Source organism: Parasteatoda tepidariorum, chromosome 5 (assembly GCF_982258835.1).
Source record: "Parasteatoda tepidariorum strain Cologne lab strain chromosome 5, Ptep-v5.0, whole genome shotgun sequence".
Classification (NCBI taxonomy): domain Eukaryota; kingdom Metazoa; phylum Arthropoda; class Arachnida; order Araneae; family Theridiidae; genus Parasteatoda; species Parasteatoda tepidariorum.
Genome location: NC_141759.1, coordinates 56,609,444 through 56,634,208, shown reverse-complemented (window position 1 = coordinate 56,634,208; position 24,765 = coordinate 56,609,444). Strand labels below are relative to the sequence as shown.

At 27.4% G+C, this 24,765-nt stretch overlaps 1 protein-coding gene across 4 annotated transcripts; it reads right to left on the bottom strand.

Annotated features, from left to right (window-relative positions):
* LOC122272973 (arginine-hydroxylase NDUFAF5, mitochondrial-like) lies at positions 1 to 24,642 on the bottom strand. 4 transcript variants are annotated; one of them, XM_087163987.1, is made up of 12 exons: positions 24,290 to 24,642; positions 21,796 to 21,836; positions 20,535 to 20,598; positions 20,255 to 20,302; positions 18,741 to 18,847; positions 16,919 to 16,958; positions 14,647 to 14,757; positions 3,791 to 3,881; positions 3,645 to 3,689; positions 2,891 to 2,974; positions 2,070 to 2,152; positions 1 to 158 (listed from the first exon to the last, which is right to left on the bottom strand). In XM_087163987.1, exons 1-12 carry the CDS (start codon positions 24,500 to 24,502, stop codon positions 84 to 86), a joined length of 1,002 nt encoding a protein of 333 aa, XP_087020113.1. In that variant the 5' UTR covers positions 24,503 to 24,642; the 3' UTR covers positions 1 to 83. The 4 variants fall into 4 exon arrangements, with proteins under 4 accessions (XP_087020113.1, XP_087020112.1, XP_087020114.1 ...); XM_087163986.1 differs by having other exon boundaries at positions 3,645 to 3,705; positions 3,795 to 3,881; XM_087163988.1 differs by lacking the exon at positions 20,255 to 20,302 and having other exon boundaries at positions 3,645 to 3,705; positions 3,795 to 3,881.
* Between the last annotated feature and the right edge of the window lie 123 nt (positions 24,643 to 24,765).

Here is a 24,765-nt window from a genome sequence, read left to right as displayed (position 1 = left end):
TAAACAAAACTTTTTATTTTTTTTTTTATATAAAAAAAATGCAATTAAATACAATTCAATGTCTCTAAAAATAACATAAGCATTTATCTATCATCTTTATTCAGATTAGAAATAGTCTTCATTGAAATCTGACCAGATCCTCTTTTAGCTGGTTTAGCCTATGTATAAGAAATAAATTATTATTAACAGCTTAATTAGACAGGTTCTATGTATACCTAAAGAAGATGTTCCACAATTAAACGAACTCAAAGGTGTGTTAAAGGCATCATTAAGAGGATGAAATGATACCATAGAACATGGCGTTGCAAATCAGGTTGAGGGGGTTAAAAAACTATGGAGATTTTGACACCATGCTAGAAAATAACTACAAAAGAGGTCATTAATTTGCCAACTACAAAAAGATTTATTTGACTTCTTAGAAGTAGTACCCATTGACGTCATGTTCTATGGTATTCATGCATATTTTAAAATGAGGTAAAATTATTCTTGGTCTCACTATAAGGTGCTAAGTGTGCTTTTGATGTTTTCTGACAATCCACCCAATGAAATCTTCCTGTGTGACCACATACATTGCATAAAGTAGTGAGTTAGGGTGCTGCCATGCAACAAAAAAAAAGGGAAAACATAAAAGTATTTAATTTAAGCTTTAGAGCGTACATGTTTTTTTTTTAATTTTTTTTTTTTTTTTTTTTTTTTACAAATTTCACTTTCTCAACATGGCTTGTGACCCCATGTTCTAGATATAAGTTTTTATCCATTTAATGCCTTTTATCACCTCATCATATTTTTCAGTTTAATTTTGGAACAACCTGTATGCTTGGTAACCATTTATATTTTTAATAACCTGTATACCGTTAAGTGTATGGTAAAACTGATTGACAACATACCAGTTGTTAAAAAATTTTAAAGTATTAATATCAGAAATATGCACAATTTATGCTATTTTACTATTTTAATTTTGAAAGGATTACACCATAAAGCCTTACCTAAAATATTTTAAAGAAATATATTGTTAAGTTAACCTCTTCATTTTCTCAGTACACATATATGAACCTCGGCTTCTAAAAACACGCTAGAAGGAAATTTATAATTCTTCCTTCACTAAAGCATTCAAGGACATCAAAACCTTCTGGGAATTCTAATCGATGCAGAACAGGTAAGTTATTTGTGTAGAATTCCACATAAACAGAAGTAGTTTTTGACAAATTTCGTCAAATCCACTAGTTTAAAAACATAAATAATTTTAAATATTATATAATTTAGTTATTCTGCAGGGGAAATTTTTTTTTTGACTTAGTAGTTCTGTGACTTGTATGAAGCTTTTAAATTTATATTTACTCAATATATAAAAATAATATAGTCAAAAACATACAGTGTGTATTTTGTGCAGTTTGCTTAATTAAAAAAGTTATTTCATTATACTTAGATAAAAGTTCATATTTTTTAAAATAATTTTTTTCTGAATAACTATTAAATCTATTTGTTAGTGCATTTAAATTGACCATAATATAACAATATGCATGTTTGTTTCTACTTTAGGGGCAATTTAGCATTTGGAATATCTATATTCTTTTGCTTTGTTAAATCTGGAGGTCCACATAAGAGTACCTAAAATTATTATCCCCCTGGCAGTATAATTCATATTTTATTTATCTTATTTTGACTTATGGCAGTAAAATATTCATAACTGTAAAATATTTTTGCATACTATATACTTTGTATACTATATATTTTTTTTAAACTTTAACTATTGCAAATTCTTCAAAAACCAAATATATATATATATATATATATATATATATATATATATATATATATATATATATATATATATATATATATATATATATATATATATATATATATATATATATATATCACTATGTTATGAATACTACAAAACAAAAAAATCTTGACTTTGAGTACTTTTAATAAACATGAAAATGCATCAACAAATAAATTAGATATGATTTCTTGAGAATGGGTGTATTTTTAAAGAATGCATTTCTTTAATATAAAAAAGTTGACAGTATAAAAGTTAGCAAAAAATTAGTACTAAAAGCACTTACTTGCGATTCATGTGGCTTCCACCCAATGAGGTAGATAACTTGAAAGGTTGCAGGGACAGTGTGGTCAGCATTACCATACATTTCTAGGATACCAATATTCTTTTTAAATATGTTTTTTAAATTCATTTTGCATAAAAATTTATAAAATACACATTTTACCAAGAAATATTGTTTTCTATTGCAACTTTTTAATATGTGAACTACACAGTAAAACTTACTATTCTTTTGCCAATCTTTTTATCTTTGCTGAATTAACCCCTTAATGGTCTCATAATTTTGAGGAAAAGGGTCATAATAATGCCTATATTTTTATTAAAGAAAATTATAAGAAGCTAAGTGCAACCATTTATACCATTTATGTATTCATTTTTAATTTTTGGGTAAATTTTTAGCTTGGAATAATAAATAATTAATCATAGTCTGAAATAAATTCTTTCTAGTTACTGCCATCTGGTGTATAGATTGAGAAATAAAAATGATTCTGGGCATAAGAAATAGATTATTTTAATCTTTTTTGGCACATTACTTTTAAATACTCCAGTCTGGAAATATTGCCCTCACAAAAAATAAAGTGTGAAATTTCACCCTGTTATTGTGACAAGAGTGAAAGTTAATTAATATCTTATAAACTCCTTCAATTGAATCAATTTTTAATAGGAGGTATTTTAATGTTTCAGCACTTGTCTCTTCATTTCAATACTAACTTTCATTTTTATTGGCATTAAAAATTTACAGAATTTCTATTTGGAACTTATGTGAAGTTATAAAATTTGAAATGAAATAGTAATTTAATTAAAATATAAATTAAAATAAAGATTTACCTGCATAAATTGCTCCTGCAGCCAATAAAGAATCACGGTTAATGCCTACCTTACGATTCCATGCAGCATTTGTTTCACCCATTCCTAACATGAATTTTTTTAAATTAAATTTCATTTTAAATTAACTACACAAATAAAGTATTTTGCTTAAATTATGTTATATATATATTTATATCAATTAATAATAGAATAAAATCAACCATTCCAAAACACACAATTAATAAAGAACGAAAATAATAGAAATACTAATAGTAATTATAAGTTGCAAAGCAACTGATAAACAATAGAAAGATTTACAAAAAATTTGCTAGAAATGAAAAATTGTGAGAAAATTATAACACGAATTACAATATGTAAATCATTTTTAAAAACAATCATTTCGAAACATAAAAAAGAAATTGGTTTCCTACCAATTTATATTTGACAATATGAAAATCATTATGCCTTAAAACTATTGCTTATATAATATTAATTAGGCATCATCAGCTAAATATGACAATATTACATTATCACACAATTGCAAGCTTTTGGTTAAATTTTTTTTTAGTAAGTTAAAGGATATATAGCCCTAATAACCTAATACAAATAGCCCTAAAATATCACACAATTTTTCATATAAATTACAAACAGATTAGGACAAGAAATCAAAATCTGTGTATTGTTCTTAAAAACTTTTACAATTATTAATAAATACATTTGACACAGAGTAATTAGCATAGTAAAAATCAAATGTTACATAATTTATTATACACACCTCTTAAATCATCCAGCAATTCAAACATACTAGGATAATTCACAACTATTTCATCAGTATCCGTTAAAAAAGAAAAAAAAATGTAATAGTTAATAACCAAATTTGAATGCAATAAACGAAGTTAATAATGACATTGAAAGAGCTACCTACTATTGTAAGCATAGTATAACCAGCTCTATTTAGCAAATCTCCAATGTCTCTCACTCTAGCAAAAGGTGAAATGTGTGGAGAAAATCCCTTCAATAAAAAGAGAAATTAAAATATTCTAATGTAATTAATAAAAAGGAAAAAAATCTAAAAAATCATTGCTCAAACCGTAAAATAATGTCATCGTAGGTATACAGTTAAACCATCAACAACATTTATGACTTTACGTGCAGGTCATAAGGCTACCAAAGTGGGGAAGCCATCCCCTCTGGAGAAGATGGGAATTGCGATGGTTTTCAAACCATAATCTGCTTCTCAGCAGACCTTAGCAAAAGCTGTGTAGCTCTAATGCGTTATAAATAAAGTACTACTACTGCAACAACATTTTTTTTCTACTACAGCTATATATTTGTTACTTTAATGAAAATATCTTACAGTTGTGTTCACAAAAAAAAAAAAACCTGAATAACAAGGGTTTTTTAAAAGGTTTCACCATATCAGCTTGCCATATATTTACAAAATGCTATTTAACATTCGAAAGACGAATGGGTCAAATTTAGCCTAAGAAGCCAGAATCAAGTATTTCTCTCTTCTTAGATCTTCTCCTTAAATATGAGTCCTACTGTAATAAAACAATCCGAATAATTTTATCGGGAATTTTTATTGTTAAATGTTAACACTTGAAGGACATGAAATCTGGTATTAAATTATTTATATGATCATAAAATAGGTACAGCCTGCAAAAAAAAAAAAAAAAAAAAAAACGAATAACTTTCGAATAAATAACGAATAACCTGAATAACTTTCGTTCTAATGATCGGATTTGAACGAACTAAGTGTCAATCTTAATGGTTCCTGGGGGTGACCTCAAATATGTTAATTAATTAGTGCTAACTATTAATTAATATACGAAATCAGACACAAAAACGTACTTTCTCTGAATAAACATATAATTTTTTTTACATATTTGGAATCTAGAGACTTGAATTAGGGGGGGGGGGAGCCAAAAGTTTTAAAAAATTCGATCATAAATTGGGTCGCAATAAAAGGTTTATATATTTGGCGATAGTCCAGAAAACCGCCAAAAAAAAGTCACCTGTGCAAATGAATATTTTAAGATAACCCATTGACTAATTCAAAAGAGGAATGCTTAATTTTACTAGGTTGCTAGGCAAGCATGCTATGACTGTAAAAAATTTTTTAATGTTTTGTGATTGATCAGAAAGGTTTAATTCATTGTTAATAGAAAATATCTAGAAGTTTCTAGGCAATAGACAATTTTTAAGCTGATTTCTGTCTAAAAAGCAAAAAAAAAAAAAATTATTTTAATGTCCTTTGAAAAGAAAATTTGAATTGATTTACAAATTATTTATAATTTTCTAAGTTTTTAGAATTTAAATGCATGAACTTTTTATCTGATATTGTTTAGATTATGCTGTTTTTGCTAAATTTATTCGAGGATTTCATACTAAAATCAAATTAACATAACTTATTACAGCTATATACAAAATTTTAGGGATGATCATTTTTACAGCTTTAACCCCTTGGGGACGGGTGATTCATTAAAGCATTCGTACAAAATCAGGATGTAAATAAATAAAAAACGGTAGCTATCATTTAAGCTAGCTTAAATGCAGGCGTTGCTAATTTCACAGACTTACTTTGCCTTGAATTTAATTATTGTTTGTTTAATCATATATATAATCAATGTTAGTTCAAAGTATACAGTATAACTAAATAATTTTATTTCGAACTAAGTAATGATGAATAAAATAAATCAAACAATTATAACCCCGCCCACAAATAAACTGCTAAAGAATTACTTTGATTACCAGTTTTATCTTTTTACCCTGGTTGATACTGTTTTATGCTGTCACGTATTTGTGACAGTTGGCGCGAAAGGGTTAATCGAGTCTTCTAGGCAAGAAAATTTGAAGAAAAAAAAAGTGCTTGAAAAATAAAATGTAGATTGTAAAGTAATTCTAATGCACATTCACAAGGTTTTTTGTAATTTACGATATTTCTTTTTTCTATAACTCAAGGAATTGCTGAATGTTTAGTGGCATTTTAAAGACATTGAAATATGTTATGTTTAAGAATAAGATATTGAAATAATATGTTGCATATTGTATGATTCGTTGCTTATAAAATCGCTTCATTCTGCTAGATATTTAGGTTGCATGGTTTTCTTTGGATAAAGATGATTAGCAAATAGCATCCTCGAGTTTCGATGCATTCTGAAACTTACGTTCGCAAATTCACCATACAATGTCGCACAGCATATTCTTCAATTACGATAAGCTACATTTATCACCAAATACTGCTACTATGATTATTTATGTTTTCTTATATATATCTGATACTCTCTTTTTAAACAGAGCTAGTAAGATCCTAAAGATACTGAAATGGGGCCCAAAATCTTAAAAGATAATATATTTAATTTCATTAACTCAAAATATCCAGTCTCAAAATTTTAATTTTTAAGTAAAATATAAATTTTACAATATTGATGATCTTACATTTTTAAAGACCGCATGAATCCTGTTAAAATATTAAAGTGCATATGTTTACTTTAACGAATGTAAAATCCTTATCAAAATAATGATCAAGACCCAAATGTAAAACAGTATAATTGACGATAAAAACTCAACTGGCTTCAAAACATATGAAGAGGGAAGTAAAAGTCGACATGCTTCGAGTGTTCAAATATAATCGCCCATTCTCAAGACTTGTCAGGCTTGAATAACTTGCGACTTTCATTATTGGACTATCTAAATATGTCTACTTTTATTATCATCTATTATTTTTTTAAATCAATGAAGTTTTTATATTTCCTATTCAGTTTCTTGGGATTATCCATTTAGTTACACAACATATTAAATCATTTCACTCGATATTAAAATAAGTTTTGAAAAGGTATTTTTTATATATCAATGCCAAAGTTTATTCTACATATATTTTAGGGTATACTTTCTGAGTATTTTGATCGAGTTTATTTTTACACCCTTATTTGCTTAAAATTATTAAATAATTCACTTAAAATAAATTATTCAAGCTACATGATTTAATGCATTTATAGTATAATAGTAAATGGGGCTTCCATCGCATATTCTTAACCTTAATACCGCTATCATTAAATAAATGGAATAAGCTTAGATAAATAATAAAAGCTAATTTTTTCCTCGTTTTAATTTTCAAGGAATAATATGTTTCGATCAAACAGATTTCATTCTGGAAATAGCGAAATTATTGAGTAGGTCCCTTGGAGCAATAGCATTCTTATCCTCTTTTGACGAAATATAGGAAAAATTAGTTTTCACAGTTTCTGTAAAAAGTATGTTAACCTTCTTGCCACGTTTTTTTTAATCTTTTTTTATTAAAAAAAGTTCGGAAATTGCGTATTTCTTACAGCATTTTTTTAAAATCAGATGATTTTAAAATTGGCACGGCTTCGGAATCTTCTTACAAATTTCAATTTTTAGTATTTCCTGCTTAACAAAATAAGGCATTTTCCTGATAACAAATTATACTACAATAATATCTTGGGAATCGTGCTAAAGTAAAAAATTAAACAAAATAGTTTAGTACATTATCAGGAAAAAAATCTACTTGGTATCATAAAGAAAGAGTAAAAGATATAATGAAATAATTAGTGAATCATACGTGGTCAAATAATTGAAAATTTAATTTCACAACTAAGATGTTAGGACGACATTTAAGATACTGAGATATTTAAAGACGCTTAAAAATTTGGCTACTTATTCGACAGCTTTCTATGTTCTGTATCTTTATACTCTTTGTAGTGACTTATAAAACATCAAAACTATTTTAGATAATCTATGTTGAAGTCACGAGAAACAAAAAAAAAAGACAATCAATAATTTATACTCTTTTTTCAAAAAAAATAATATGCTTTGTAAATAATCAGTTTTGCTTTAAATAATTTTAAACAGCGGAATGTTTTTAATTTCTTAACAAGGTTTTATTCTTAGCTAGCAGACAATAATTCTTTTTAAGAAAACTTGACTATAATTTAGAAAGGAACTTTACTTTAAAGAAAACCTAAATTAAAGAACTGAAAAAAATTGATTAGTATATTAATGAAGAAATAATAAACGTAAAAGAGTAAAGAATAAGATTCTTAAAAACGTCAAAATTTACTTAAATAATTGGTAAAATAGTTCTGCGAAACACTTGTGAAACACTTCCGGACGACGACGATATTGGGTAAACCAACCAGTGATGGAACACACCCCAGTGATGGAACATTTCATAGATATTATTTAAAAATAAGATTTTAAACGTTTTAATTTAGATTGATTGGTAACAGTAGCTTACTACCTAACAATAGGAAGTCATCTAACAATGCATTGAGTTACCTGGTCTTACAGTCTTCTCTGGAAAAAGTTTTGAATTTGTTAGTATCTGTTCAACGCCTTGTTTCTTTGGCATAATTATAAGGTCAGTGGTGGTAGTTATCCGTTTAAAGTACAAGTAATTGCATATAATAATGCTTTTTTTCTCATTGTGAAAAAGAGAATTCAAAATATGGTTATTGAAGTTACGTTTTATTTATTTCAAGCATCATAACATAAGCAAGTACTGAGATTAGGGGGTGCTTATTAACTGGATTACCAAATGATGAAAAACCAATGAATAAACAAGTGTTCCTTTATTGGGATATTTTCAAGTTAATGAAAATAAAAGAAAATTTTTAATTTTCCTGTACTTTTAGTCATATTATATATTAAAATTATGTTAAAAGTACAAAAAACAACTTCTAACCAGTGAAGGAACAGGCATGTTTCTTCACTGGGAATAGATTTCCCAGTGAATGAACAGTATGTGTGAAATATGATTTTACATGGATAATTAGTAGTTTTGCAATATAGAGGACAACTAAAATTCAGTTAATTTTTGTATGAATAGTTCCTATAACAATTTCATTTCAAAATGCAAATTTAATTGCTAAATTTATTTAAAGAATTATAATAATAATTTATTAATTATTTATCGTTATAAATGTAGTGATTAGTTATTACATCATACCTTAGATACCTTAATAAGCTATGTTTACTGACTAAATATAATAATAAAAGCTTGAATAGAAAATTTCTTTGCAGGCCTTTGTGCTAATAATTAGCTAAGTTATTATCTTTTTGCGGTCTTTAACGTCCAGACGGGAACTGGTAGGAAAAATCCATTTAAAGACAATCATCCAGGTGAAAAATGGGTGAAGTTTTTTTTAAGGCGACATCCACCGATAACTCAGTGCAATGCGAAGATAATTTCAAAAGGCAAAACTTCCCTTAGAGAATAATATTCAAAATACTGGTTTTAAGAAGTTTAGATGAATCTTTAGGAGGGAAGTAGCCCTGGCATCCTTTTAGAAAGTGTTTGCATTTACAATGCGAAGGAAACAAGAGTTGAATACTGCCCTTAAACGGGAAAAATTCCTGGCCCTAAAAATTATAAGGATTTATATTCTTAAGTACCTAGGAAAGAAAAAGTACCTCCATTGGTAGTTTTTCCTTACTGAAGAATTCTTTGAGATATTAAAGAATCAGTCCCTGCTATATATTTCATTGGAAAAAGCGATTCATGAAATGAAACAGTGACCGCAGCAACATTTTATAAATATATTGCAAATGTTTCTACCCATGGCTAATTAAAAATGCTATCAAATTCCCTATTTTGCTTGTTTTGGATAGGTATAAATCTCATATCAATTTGAAACTGAGCAAGTTATGTTCATCAAAACAAATTTACTGGTTTAGTTTTCTACCTAATTCAGGGAAATCTCCTGTTAGATCTTAAAAGAATTGTAAAGCAATATGTCGAGAAAATTTTACATCCATTTTTAAATAAGATTTTGAAGATGAAGTTAAAATGCTTTTATGAAATGCGATATTTTTCCATTCGATGTAAAAAAACGTTCACTTTAACAAATGCATGCAAAACAGACACCAAGAGTTAATGAGCAAGACAACTTATCAACAAAATACATGCTTCGAGAGTAACGATGCACTATTTCTTCCAGGGATGAGATTAGCCAAAACGCAAAAAAACTGAATTTCCACGATAGTAAATTTTACGCAAGAGCAACCCTTTAATAATAAATTCCAGACAGTTTAAGGTAAAAAATAATGTGTTGACATACAATTGTGTACGAATCTATTATTATAAAAACGATTACATTGATACTTAACATTTAGTGAAGAAAAAAAATTACCAATTGAAAAAATAAAGCTGGAAATTATATTTTTCTTCAGTTCACATAAGAGACAATTACTATTTGAAAAACTACCTGGTTTAGCAAATTAAAACTACTGAGAATATATATTAATATTCATTTCTTTTAATAAATACTGTTATTACTGATATATTTGCTATAAATCATATATTACTTTGTAATTTATATTGGGGAAAAAAACTTTAACAATGAACCGAATCATTATGTTCATATTATAGTCTAATCCAGGGTTGGAGTTTTTGCCGGCAAAAAGGGGTTTTTACCAGGACAGTGACAAAAACCTGGTAAAAACCGGCAAAAACTGGTAAAAACCGGCAAAATCTAAATTATCTAAATTGCTGATTAAATATTATTACAAAATACTTGAAACAAATTTAAATCAATCTTAAGGAATAATAATTTTGATACATAACATGAAAAAATTATTTTTAACATATTAATAATTAATATACCTAAGGGTAATAATTTTTAAAAGATTGAAAGTTTTTGATCTCTTTTCATTTTAGAATCCTAAAATAAATGTTTTTTTACAAATAAATATTATTATTTGTATAATACTATTATTTATTATAAAAAATTATTATTTGTACAATAATTAACTACACATGTTGATAGATATTTTATGCTTTAAATTATATTTGTATTAATTTAAAATAAGTTCATTTCACTGGAAAAAAGAGAATAATCACAAATTTTCCAATCAATAATGTTTTAAACTACTAAAATGATACATTATCATTTAATTATGGAATAATAGTTTTGTTAATTTTTTTGTAATTATTTATATTCATAGTATATATTTCAATTTTAGGAATAATTTTGTATCAAAAATGTATTTTTGTCCTCTCATCTTGGAAAATATAGGTTTTTGCCACTTTGCTTGGCAAAAACCTGTTTTTGCCAGGACAGTTTTTACCGGTATTTACCATGGTTTTTTCCACCTGCGGCAAAATCTTGCCAACCCTGGTCTAATCTAACTACAGCCCTCTGAAACATATCAGTAACAGTGAAGTAGAAATATATAGTAACTCCTTAACACACAAAAATTGCTATTTTAGTTTGAAAAATTACATGACAATCAGCAACTGTTTAGATAATTGTTTTATATTTGATGAGAATTTTGCATTTTATAGCATAAATAACAGCAGTTATAAATAAAATTTTGATGATGAGTTAATTAACTCTTTTTCCCCCCAAAATTTTTTTTAATTTAATCCCTTTTTAAGTAATCCCTTTTGTTTGCTATATCTTTTATGTTCGCTATATTTAGTCGTTAGTTCATCTTCAAACATCTTGTGACAAATCCTATTTTTTCTTCTTTGCAAGCACAGAATGTAAGTTTTGAACATATTCCCTTCCAGTTTCTCTGATGTTGTAACACTTACATATACTAATAATAGTCGTTAGAAAAACAGTCACCTTTATAGTAACTAATTTTAAAAAAAATTTACTTCTAACAAGAATCGCGATAGTTGAACTTAAAATTGTGTGAATATGAATAACAATTATGGATTTTGAAATCACATGAATATGAAACTAGATATACAATTTTGAAAATGAGAAAATACAAACTGGGATATAGAATTTTTAAAACGCATAAATACAAATCACGATTCATAATTTTTAGATCGCGTAAATACGAATCATGATGCATAATTTTTAGATTGCATAAATAAGAATTATGATGCATAACTTTTAGAATGTGTGAATGCGAATCCCAATGCCTTATTCTAAAATCACGTATAAATACGAAAATCAATGTTTGATATTATAAACCGCATGAGCAAATCAACACATTGAATTTTAAACTTGCGTTAATACGAATCGCGACATAGGTTTTTAAAAAGACGTAAATACGAATCACAATATCGGATTTTTAAATCTCGTAAATAAGAATCGCAGCGTACAATATTCAAATCGCGTGAATAAGAATCGCAACACGCAAATACGAAAAGCTATATTTGATATTACAATCATGTGAATAAGAATCGAGATATTAGCAGATTCCAGGCTTGGGACCTCTAAAAGGCTTGTCAGAAGCAGCGTCATTTGAACTACGAAAATCGGATCTATCTGGAGAGCAGGTGAAAAATTCGGAAAATCTTATCTGCTGCGTGTAAAAGGGGAGAAAATAGGTAAAATAAGTAAAAATGAGAAAGGATTGGTAGCTATGTAGTTTGAATTTTCTGTTTCTCTTTGAAAATCGGTGAATTTTCTGAAAAAGCGGAATACTTATAAAAAAAGCTGAAATTTTTAGAAAATCTGAATTTTTGATACAAAAAGCTGAAATTTTAGAGATAATAGTGAAAAAAACGGAAATCCGCTAAAAAGCGGAAAAATCTCATCCCTGTCTTCAGAAGCTTGAGAAGGAAATCTCACAAGTTATGTTGCAAATTTTTAAAGGAACATTGACGACAGAAAAGTTTAATCTCCCAAATATCCAATAGCCTGTGCTTTTCTCAATATTGAAGAATTTATTTTAAAAAGAACATTTGGTTAATCAAATTTTGGCACTGAAGCTGATACAACTAACATTGATAATGAAAATATCTTGAAAACTGATTTTGATATAAGTCCTCTTGAGGCATTGTTAGTTGCAAAAACAATTGGTTCCATAAGTAAATGGTAATTACCGCTGAAGACCCACTAGATATAAGTCAATGAGAGATGGATTTTACTCAAACTTCGAAACTCCTTTTTCTCATTTATTATCCAGTGAGGAATTCTAGAAATGGTACAGGAAAATCAAAAGAAATTTCGAAGATACATTTACATTGGCCAAAAATTTGTAAAAAAGAGGAAGGTTAAATCAAAAGAAAAAAATTACTTTTTTGCATTAACTTCAGAAAAAGAACGAAAATTTAAAGAGATTAAAAGAGCTGAAAAAAAGTTAAAGCAGAAAATATGACGAAGAGAAAAAAAATACCTAAAAAGATTAAAAAATAGCTTAAAAAATATGTGGAAAAGAGTAAACAAAAAAATGATCTAATTATAATAATAATAAAAACATCATCGGATTACAAAATGATAAACATTCATAATTTAGAACGGACTATTAAACTGTGAGAATTTTTTTTTTTTTTTTTTTTAAATTGTGTATTCAAACATATTTTACTTTCCATTCCATGACTGAAAAAAAGGTAACATTTTCCACGTTAACTGTGGTTATGTGTTGTAATTCCAAGAAAAATCTTGTTTTTAGACATTTGTGTAGCCTATGGATTCCTAACGAGCATCAAACATTCTCTAAATTAAGTGTTCATTCACTGGAAAATTTAGTGTTTATTCACTGGTAAGAACTGTTCCTTCACTGGGTTATCTTACTACTTATTATTTAAACCACCAAAAGCTTAAAACAATATTATGTAAGTTATCTAAATTTTTTTACATAATTTGTATTTAATAACAAATATGTCGACACCATCATTTAGCTAAAATTACAAATTTTGAAATTTTTATGATTTTTTCTTAAAGGCAAGCTAAGCTTAAGTGTTCCTTCATTCGTTAATTTACCCTATAAGATGTTGAAAATTTGTGATGTTGTGAGATGCTTAAAACTATTGACTATGTATTTTTATTAATATTTATAAAATATATATTCAAGAAACTGATAAACATATTAGTCCAAATCTATGCATACGTATGCATATTATTGAAATTGTATCAGTTATTGAAAAAAAAAATTAAAAAAAATAACATTAAATAAGCACAATCTGGTGTATAATCATATTCTTATCAGAAGATCATATCATATCCTATTTTATAAAACTAGATATTCCTTGAATAAAGTGTTTTTTATTCAAAATGTTTTATTCAAATTTCTTTACTATATTGCAAATAAATTATTAAGCGACTAAAAAGGAAACATTGTATTTTATAGTTAGAAATAAATAAAAATAAAAAGATTAGCAAACGATTATTAGCGAAAAAAATATGAATGAAATTTTACACTACGCGCGCGAAGTTAAGTTCCTCGCAAGTTTATCACATTTGAAAAATATGTAGATTAATATGGTATAAAAAAATTCATACCTTATAATTCAAAATTTTTTCATCCTCAATTTAATTAAATAATAAAAAATTATTAATAATTATTCAAAATTATATTTTTCATGAAATTATCTTTGGGTAAAAGAGTTTTATGAGTGGGTGCAATTTTCTTTAAATTGCTTTATTAGTTTTGAAAATATGACTAAAAACGTAAAAAGTGAAATTAACATTAAGGGGTACCAACTTTGGATCGCTCTCCTGACCAAACTATGGGGACCATATTTCCCAGATTGCGGTTACTCCCTATATTTTGAAGGTTAAGAATCCAAATATGTAAAAAAAAAATGTATGTTTATTCAGAGAAAGTACGTTTTTGTGTCTGATTTCGTAACTTAATTACTAGGTAGCACTAATTATTTAGCATATTTGAGGTCACCCCCAGGAATTATTTAGATTGACACTTAGTTCGTGAAAATCCGATCATTAGAACGAAAGTTATTCAGGGTGATTCGTTTTTTTTTTTTTTTTTTTTTTGCGGATTGTACAATGAGGAACTGATGAAATTTAAGGATATTAACTTGAAATTAAATACATACAAAAATATATACTCACTCCTTCTCTTTCATTTTCAGCTAATTGTAGAGAAGAACGTAATTCAAACAAAGTATCACCACCAAATAAAGATGCTATAAGAACACCATCAGGCTTTAAACATTTATGAATCTACAAAACAATAATAAAATATTTTTTTTAAAAAATTGAAGAAATAAGTTAAATACACACACATTGAATTGAAATGAAATATTTTTCTACTCAAATTCAGTTTTACAATAATTTTTTAATGTCTGAATGTAATGTAATATGAATATAGAACATGGTTTCATACACAAAATTTATCTATCTATTAATTCAAGAACTTTTTGACCATTAATAAATTATGTGATAATCTGGAATTTTCTTTTAATAGGAATATTCTGCTTAATATATATCAATTCTGAAAATTCTGTTTAAGAAATTAAAGTCAACCGAAAAGTTAGAATGAGTTAAAGGCGGCTCTAAAATAAGCCTTACAACTATCTGATCCACAGCTCTGGGTGTAACACAAAAGAGAGGGCACTCATGCCGCATAAAAGTGATCCATGTTTAAATCTCAGTACTAGAAACTAAGTTGATTTCTTACTTTACTTTGTACATTAAGTACAGGAAAAATATAATACATGCAAGTTTTGAGTTAAAATTTCTTTCCAATTAGACTGTTATCCTTTCATTAATGGGAGTTAAGTTTACAGTAGAGCGCCGATTATCCGAACTGCTCGGGACCGAATGTGGTTTGGATGATGAAAAGTTCGGATAATTGAAAAGTTATTTAAAATCTAATTTAAATGATTATTATTTATGCACATATTATTTCACACTTTTTCTAGGCTTAGGACTGGCAGTACTATCTGAAATAGCTCTGGTGTGTTCAAAAGTTTTTTTTTCTTCAATTTTTAAATACTTTTTATTAAATTTCTTTTAAAACTTTTTTTCATTTTGAATTATTTTTCATCATATTTCAACTTTTTATAATTTCTTGTCAATTACTGATTTTACCACATTTTTCTTTATTTTCCATTGCAAAAGAAATCCAGCAAAGACTTTTGTTTCAATGAAGAAACAAACTCTTTTTTTAAGCAGCCATTTATCCCTTATTCTTTTTAAATAAATCAATTGAACTGGATCAACATCATTTTGACGTTCTTGCCAATTCATTGCAATATCTAATCAACTGCAAGCCTCTATATGAGAAAATCCACTATCTTGAACTTGATCACCTACTTCTTCCTCTTCGTCTGTTTCATTCAAAATTTCATCATTATTTAAAATTTGAAATCTTGGGTCATTTTCACCGTCTCTACACCATTCTTCTATTTCTTCTGCTGTATAATCTGACATCTTTTCATACGGAAGATGTACTGGTTCAGAAACGTCAGTTTCGTTTGTTTTTCTGTAACGAATTTTATTCCAAGATTTAAGATCACTGTAATCACTAATCATTAACCATAAGCGACAGCTACCTATCCCCCAATTGCAGACCTTTAGCACTGATCTATTCATAAATTCCTTTCGCATTCCAGTCATTGTAGACTGTCAAAATGCAGCTCGCATTCTTGGAAGATAATTTTCAGTTGAAGAAGGCTAAAGGGGTATGTAGGTTTAACTGTATAACAATACATGTATGTATTGGCTACTATAAGAAAACTGCTAAAACAGGTTGTAAATTAAATATGGTCATGGTTCGGATAATATGGACGTTCAGATAATCGGCGCTCTTCATAATTTTCAGTTGAAGAGGGCTAAAGGGGTATGTAGGTTTAACTGTATAACAATACATGTATGTATGGCAACTATAAGAAAACTGCTAAAAAAGGTTGTAAATATGGTCCTCAGATGTAGTGGATATTATTTACTCTTCTAAATTTAGAAAAATTTTCGATAAGTTAAAAGTATTCTAAACTTTAAAAAAAAAAATAGTGAATCCGGACATAGTTTGGATAGTTGGACGTTCGGATAATCGGCGCTCTACTGTATTCATATTTATTTATTTCATTATAAGAAACCAAATAAAGAATTTAATTTGGTTACCCTGTATCATATGGTTTTTTAAAGAAAATCAATGTGCCTGATATTGAAGGTAAAAACTTTTTAGCTAAGATATTTTAGTTAGGTTACAGAAATATAAATATTTAATAGACATTCTTTCTTAGGACTTCATAGATTAATGGTTTTATGACTTTTACACACATTTTGATTAAAATTAACGGTACATTTTTCCTTAAAAAAATTTCTTTTTTTATTGGTCAACCTTGTATCTTTTTAGCAATATATATTTGCAGTCACTTACTTGCTCAAATACTCCAGGAAGATTATTAATCCAATGAAAACTAAAAAGAAAAAAATAATTTTAAAAAAAAACTGTACAAGTTTTAAGTGTGAATATTTTTATAGCATTTTAAGATAATTAAAAACTAGGTACATGAAAGCACGTTAGTCAAAAAAAATATGTGTAGAGCTTGTCCCCAGTAATCATCCAAAAGAAAGTACATTGAGAAAGGTGCTATATAGAGGGTCAACTGCCCATTAAAATAAAAATGTCCCTAAACACAAGTTCAAAGGTTGTGTTAATAAATTGTAGTACTTTACAGATTACAATAAATTTACATCTAAATACAGAACAGCAGTTATTATTTTTAATCTTTATATCAATTGTGCTATTAGTTGTTATCAGTATACATTTTCGGAACCGAATGTGGTATGAATTCTTTCCAAATCCATCTGTCTCGTAAATTTTCTGTATTTGCAATTTTACTGATTTTTTAGAAACCTTGGTCAGGAGTCCAGTCTGAAAATGTATTTTATAAAAATCAAATTTAAAATAAGTAAAGGAGTTTCAGGAGTGAGGTTCCACATCATCAGAAAACAGGCCAATCCCTCTTGCCAAAGAAAAAGTACTGTGTTTCTTTAAGTGCTTGTTATGCAAGAAATAGAGAAAGGCAAAAGTTCTGCGCTAATCATTCTAGCTAAATAGCTTATTGCAATATTTTGAAAGGCAGTAATTTCTTTCCAAAGAAAGAGGCAGTAAATCTCACTCAATATCATTTGAGCAGCTGTTACAAAGGCACATAGTTGCACTTGTTGAATGTTGGTTAAGCTAGGTGGAATAAAAAAAAAAATACCTACTATTCAAATTTTATTCAGGCTACAGTTTCAGGGTGCGTAGCCAAATCTTTTAACAAAAATTAAGCACTTTTCAAGTACTTTTAAAGCACTCAAAAAATATTTTTGAGCACTATATACATTGACTAAATGCAAAATAATTTTTGAAGACTTTACATGAGCATGATAGAATAACTAGTTTCTGACAAAGAACACTTTCCTTGATTATATTAGCCATTATAAAATGATCAAAAGATTTTTCGGTTCTATATCAGAAGGTGGAAAATGAAGCCTGAAATTGAGAATATCTTGCAAAATGCAGCATAGTTGCACATGAGAGTGCAATTATCTTGCCGAACCCAGCTCAGTAGAGGACATGCGGATTCACAAGTATTTCATCAAACACGTAAAATGATCACTTTTATAAGCTACGGACTGACGGTGAGCCGAAATGGATTGTGGTTGAATGAATTGTGAAATTGCTGGATAGAACAGTGTGAAAAGCACGCTTTTGCATAATATGTGGCGAAAATCGACAAGGTAAAGAAAAAAAAAATCTCATTTTCGAAAATGAAAATTAAGCACTTTTTAAAAACACCCAATGAAAAAAGCACCTTTAAGGGCTGTTAAAAAACAAAAATCGAAAATAAGCACCTTTAAGCACTTTTTAAAAACGCTACGCACCATGAGTTTTATGATCTAAAAATAACAATTTATTGACTTTTTACTTGTAAAATGTAAAATATTATTTTTGACTGGCTTAATTAGTTCAGATATAATGCCGTTACAAACTGGGAATTGCGTAAACAAATAGATTAAAGTTAATAATTATCATTATTTATCATATTTTACAAGTGATAACATATAATAACCAGTAATTATTTATAATCATCAGTTTATTACATTAACTGCAGTGTACATACAAATTATAAAAAAAAGAGAATACTATATAAAAATAAGCATTGAACAAATATAATATAAAAAAATAATAAGAGATAATATTAACATACTTTAAGCTGCTCACAAAAAGCTCAATACTGTTTGGAGAAAAGGGCAAATATTCCTCATCTACAACCATCTTAACAGTGGGTATTTCAGAACATATTTTACTTTGCTCCTAATTACAGGAAGAGAATAAATTTAAGTAAACAGAAGAATTCGTATGCAAAACTCAACCGCACACCAGCTACAATAGGCACATACAGCAACAGGAGGGATTGTGAGCCCAACTCAAAAATCTTGAAAATTTCTTGTGTAAAATCATTAATGACGCATTTCAAAACATTCATGTCTTTTTAAATTTAAATCGTTGATATTTTTACAACATGAAATTCTAAATATGCAGCATAACTTATATGAATAATTATGTATACCTAAATTTACTTTTATCTCTAATCACATTTATTATTCCACCAGAAAAAATATTTACAAATAAAATAGATGCCAAATATAAATTCTAGTTCTAATATTTTTATATAAAATATACACGAATTTTTATACATAAATGCAATCGGCGATTTCTTGAAACTTCTGGACCTTGGATTTCCTGAAACTTCCGGATTGCGGTTAGCAAAAAAATCAGGAAATCCGGATTTTTTCCGGAGCACAATCATCTCTGCAGGAAGAACAGTTCTTTGTAGAAGAAGCACGATAGCTCAACAACTACTACAGGCACACGTGAGAATAGTTTGTTATAAAATAAGCACAACTACTTAACATCTACTACAGGCACAGACAAGAAGAACAGTTTCTAGGTATCTTGTATGTGCCTATAGAAGTAGCACAACTGCTCAACAACTAGCAGTTCAAAGAAGTTTCTAAAATTGCAAGTTTTTACATAGAGCTGCTTTCCTTGATAATTAGCACATTGATCATGTTGCTAGCATGGTAACTGGCAGGAAGATGCAAGGTTGATTCTCAGCAATCATAGCAACTCTAGGATATAAATTTCATAGCACTAAATCATATATGTGGAAAGAAAGTAGGGCTGAAAAAGTTTAGGATTCCATTTCAGCAGAACATCTGTTTTCATCTGTTAGCTGTTGAGCAAAACACTGCCTCTTATTTGATGAGAAAAGAAGAGAGAGATGGACATACCAACTTATTTATCCTAACACTTAACTCTTCTACTTTCAGATTCAATGCCCAAACAAATCATTTTAATTAAATAAATAAAGGTAGATACTTATTTATTTATTTTATTAAATCTAGATTTGTTCACATGAATATAAACATTGTTTTATGAATAAAAAAGAAATATTACAGAACTGTTCTTTTTTTCTTCTTTTTTCCTACACAGCAATAACTTCTGCATGATTTTTTCTTTCATTAAAAGATTTATATCACAATGACATATTGAAAATACTAACAAGTTCAATGCTACATAACTTATCATATCTTAACAAGTTTGCAGTGAAATTATGGAGAACAAAAACAATTGAATATACAAAATGTCGTACATTTAACTTTTTTGCTAAAATTTGTTTATTGTAAGTTTTAAAATACTAAGGCAACAGATACATACCACCATTTCAGATGAAATGTCACACTGATATAGCATCTCAACATTGTCCTAAAAAGATGAAATTAAAATCTAAAGCATTTAAAATAGAAAAGAAAACATAAAATTAAAAATAAAATTAAAAATATTTCAATAAAAAGATCTAAATTTTTTTTTTTTTTACTTTTAGTACACAAATACAAATTATAAAAAAATTTTAAAACTAGCAAAACAATTGGATTGAAAATTTTATTTTCATCAAACCAAATAAAGAGATATTAAGACTTTTTAAAAGTTCACTCACTGGTGTTAAATGCTTAGAAATATGACCTTTTCCACAGCCTAGCTCCACACAATTAGTAAATGTCCTGTAATAATTAAATTTAATAAATAATTAAAGAACTATTTTCACTTGTAATATACGCATTTGTATAAAAGGTTTTTTTTTTAAACAAACCACAAATAAAGTTTTAAAAAGAGTTTTAGTTTTAAAAAGACAAGAATTTAGAGAGAATTAAAGAGAGAATTTAGTTTTAAAAAGACACCATAGCCTCATTATTATTTTTTTTTTTTTATTTTTTTTTACAGAAATCACTTTTTCTCCTTTAAACTTTTTAAATAACATCAGCTATAAAGTGTTTAGTCGATAATACAGCCATTCTTCAGTTTCAGGTTAAACTAGAAAATAGCTTTTTGCTATGTTCAAAAGAAAAGTTTTGAGTTTATTTAATTTATTATTAACAATAAATTTGCTTTCAGTACATAATTTGATCAAAACAATTACAAAAGATAAACTTACTTCTGTTTTAGTCAAAGTAGCAGGTAATCTTACATAAATTTAGAATTCAATGGTTTTAACTCCTTGCAATGTTAACTTCTTTTTTTTTTTAAATAAAGCTAAAAGTGTTGTAAAAGATGTTTTGTAGTTTTAAATAATTTTCCAAATTATTTCACAACATTTAAAATAAACTAATGTTTTCTAAAGTAAAATTGTCAAAGAGTAGGCAAAATTTAGTACTATCGGCTGAAACACTTTTGGTAAAAATAAATGCAAGCAACATTCATTTACAAATCCCTACTGAAAAATTGTGCAATCAGTAATAAAATATAAAAGTTTAATAAATGCTTCGTTAGTAATAAAAGTAACAAATTAAGAAGAAAAAAATTTCTTTAGATAGATATTGCACTTAAATTTTGAAAAGCATATAATGTAAATGCATATTTAATAATATGTATTGGTTTTAACTATATAACAACTTTTACTTAAACTGTAAACAATTGAGCTGTTTTAGTCAGAGAGGTTTGCTGTTTAGTAACCTTTAAAGAGACCTATTACAATTCTTAGATATCAATTATAATATAATTCACTAATCAAAATTATAATGTAATTCTTTATGCTTTAAATAATAGTAAAAATATGTACATTTAGATATTATTATTGAATAATAATAAAATAATTATAAACTATAAGCAAACTTAAAACATTTTTATTTATAGAAAAAATTAAAAAATTGAATGATTAAATTACACAATAGCTGTTTAAGAATACAAAATGGCAAAATTACCTAGTGATATCAAATACACGGTCTGCAACTCTGTCACCAACCTAATTAAATAAATTCAAAAAATTTGTTTTTAAGACATCCTGATTAAACAAAAACAAAAAAAAAACATCAGTAAATATTCACAGAACATGTCAGCAAATCATTTACTAGTTAAGTAGAACCTCAATTCTCTGAAGTAATTTAAATTGAACTTCATAAGAAAAATCAAAATTTCCAGATAATCAAGATCAGCGTTTATCCATCATAAAAACTATCAATAGGGTTATAAAAAAGTTTTATTTGTTGTGCAGTCGAACTCGTTTATAACGAGCACAAAGGGACCGTAACATTGTACTCGTTAAATCCGAGTGCAACCAGAAGAGGGGGGGGGGCTTGAGAGGTCAAATGATTGAGTTTACTTAAAATTTAATTAATACTTACTTACTTTAATTACATCAATTAATTTAAATAAATACTTTTTTTAATTTAATGACAACTAACCTCCCCAACCTGCAAAAGATTAGAGCGATAAGGGCAATTAAATTTCAGTTCAAAGTTAAATTTCAATTTCGCACATTTCTTATCATTTTGAAAAAAGGATATGACAGAAAGACTAGAAAGATGAGAAAAAAGATTGTAAGACAGAAAAATATTGCTCGCTAAAACTGGGTCTTGCTCGTTAAAGGCGACTTCTGTGCCATAGATTTAACATTGATACAACCAAATATTCTCATTTCCCTCGGTAAATCCGAGCTCGTTATAGACAAGTTCGACTGTACTACTAAGCACAGTGATGCATGATCCAATGGTGGTTTTTCTTATATAAATGACAAAAAAAGTTTTGTTTATACCTGAGATGTTATAGCTGATAGTTAAATTTTTTCCACTTTTAAAAAATAATTCTTGCACCAATAATACTATATGGCATCTAGTATTTTTAAAGTTGTTAAGTCATATCCAATAAATATCAGGGGTCTGTCTAGGTTTTTCTGAAAGGTACCTATTTTGTGAAAATTTTGACATAATTTGTGAAAAATTAAAAATTATATTAAAAAGTCAACACAAAAACATGGTAAAAATATAGATTTATCGTTTCTTAAGGGATACAAAACTAAAATTTTAAGAAAAAGTATTTTGTGAAACTACCGTTTTCCCAAAGTTGAATTTGTGAAACTACCGTTTTACCTAAAATTGAATTTGTGAAGGTACCGCTAAACGGTAGTAAATTCGGCCTGGACAGATCCCTGAATATATATATAGAATAAAAGACTATATATGAGTCAACACAATGCATATTGAAAAAGGAAAAAAGACAAACCAAATGTTTAGAAAAAATTGGAAACAGGCTTTATTAGCAGAAATATTCCGGTAATAGAGGCTTTATTGAACTAGACGAGAATTCTATAAAATTATATCTGTCCCAAAATGATAATCAAGTGTTTATGACAACTAAGCAGCAGTGGCATACAGAAAAAAAAATCACAAAATCTATCAAACCTGAGAGGAAAAAATATAAAAAACCTCAATGAAAGCCATATTTTAAAACAATTTATTACAACTATAAGAATTAGGCAGTTTCATTCGTTTCTTTGGCAATTTCAGAAGGCACAAATACCAATAGAGAAAATGTACTAAGTTTATGTTGATTCAGCACTAAGATACCGACATATTTAAAATACAGTCTTGTGCTGCCCTTTATGTAGCATTTAATTTTTATCCACCCTTTAAAATTTATTTCAGCCTACAATCTTCTGCTAACATAACATGATTTTAGTAAGCAATATATTGTTTTTGTAACAGCTAATTAGATAAAATTATAAAAAAGGCTCTTCTAAGAGAAACATCTTAACTTTTAGTGCAAGAAAGACTAGTCAACTATGAACAAATTTGAAAGTTATATTTATGCATAATAAATAGAGTGCGCATTTACTTTTAAAAATTTCATACTGTATAGATAGAACAGATCTTTTACTTGGCAATGTTAACAAAACCTGGGAAATGGGTAAACAAAGCCATTAGTTAAAGTTAAATTCGAAATTACTTACAAATTTGAAACTTGCTTTAAAAAAAATTATTGAAAATAATAAATATTAAAAATAACGGGTAAAATAAAAGTACACACAATATTGAGCAATGAGGTCCCGTCTTTATAAGATATTATCACTTAAAAATTAACTGTAATGATTTAAGAGGAAAATCCTGAATTATTTTAATTAAAACAAATTTATGGAAATAGCTTGATTTACTGCTCCAAACGTGCTAAAATACAGTAGACCAATTACAAACCTGTATTAAATGGATTATAAATACAAATAAATATAATATAGAGGTAATATTTTCTGATTCTTACTAAATCTCGTTACAAACAACAAAAGAGAAGTTTGTAATAAATATAAACCAATAAAAGCTGCAGAAAAACTCTACATGAACTAAAATTTCTGTTTTTTTAAAAAAAAAAAAAAAAAGAAACGTAAAATAATCTTTTAGAACATAAGTTTGAAAAAGTGTAGCTTACTTCATCTTTCAAATAATCATAAACTTCGCCACCTTTGATTTTTGCCGACCAATTTCTGTGTAACTTTTTAGTTTGTCTATCAAAAACATCTAAAGTTGTAATATTTGAAAATCTTCGTATAAAATGAACGTTACGAAAAAATTCTGTTTTTTTAATAAAAGGGTTCAAAATGTTGTAATAAAATGATAAATTGCGAACATAAGTGGCAAACATATTCAATATTTTACTGTTTTAAATGTAAATTAGTAATTAATAAATGGTTAACATGACTTAAATATTTTATTAAGTTTACATTTTACTTATAAACTTGAACATATTTCTCAAAATCAAACCGAATTTTCAAATTTCAACCTTCACATCAAATGTAAATATAAACAAACCGTTGCTTCACTTCATTTACACCGTTTACACTTGCGTATTTTTTGCACTTTCATAAACTACTACTTTTACTTCTAAGAAAATTGGCGATCGAAATG

Excerpts from the sequence above, each read along its gene's own strand:
- LOC122272973 (XM_087163986.1), bottom strand. The coding sequence starts at position 24,502 with ATGTTTGCCACTTATGTTCGCAATTTATCATTTTATTACAACATTTTG. Across the intron at positions 16,959-18,740 it reads CTTTTTGTGAGCAGCTTAAA|TTTTCATTGGATTAATAATC; the intron begins GTATGTTAATAT and ends TTTTCTTTTTAG. Across the intron at positions 3,706-3,794 it reads GTTATACTATGCTTACAATA|GATACTGATGAAATAGTTGT; the intron begins GTAGGTAGCTCT and ends TCTTTTTTAACG.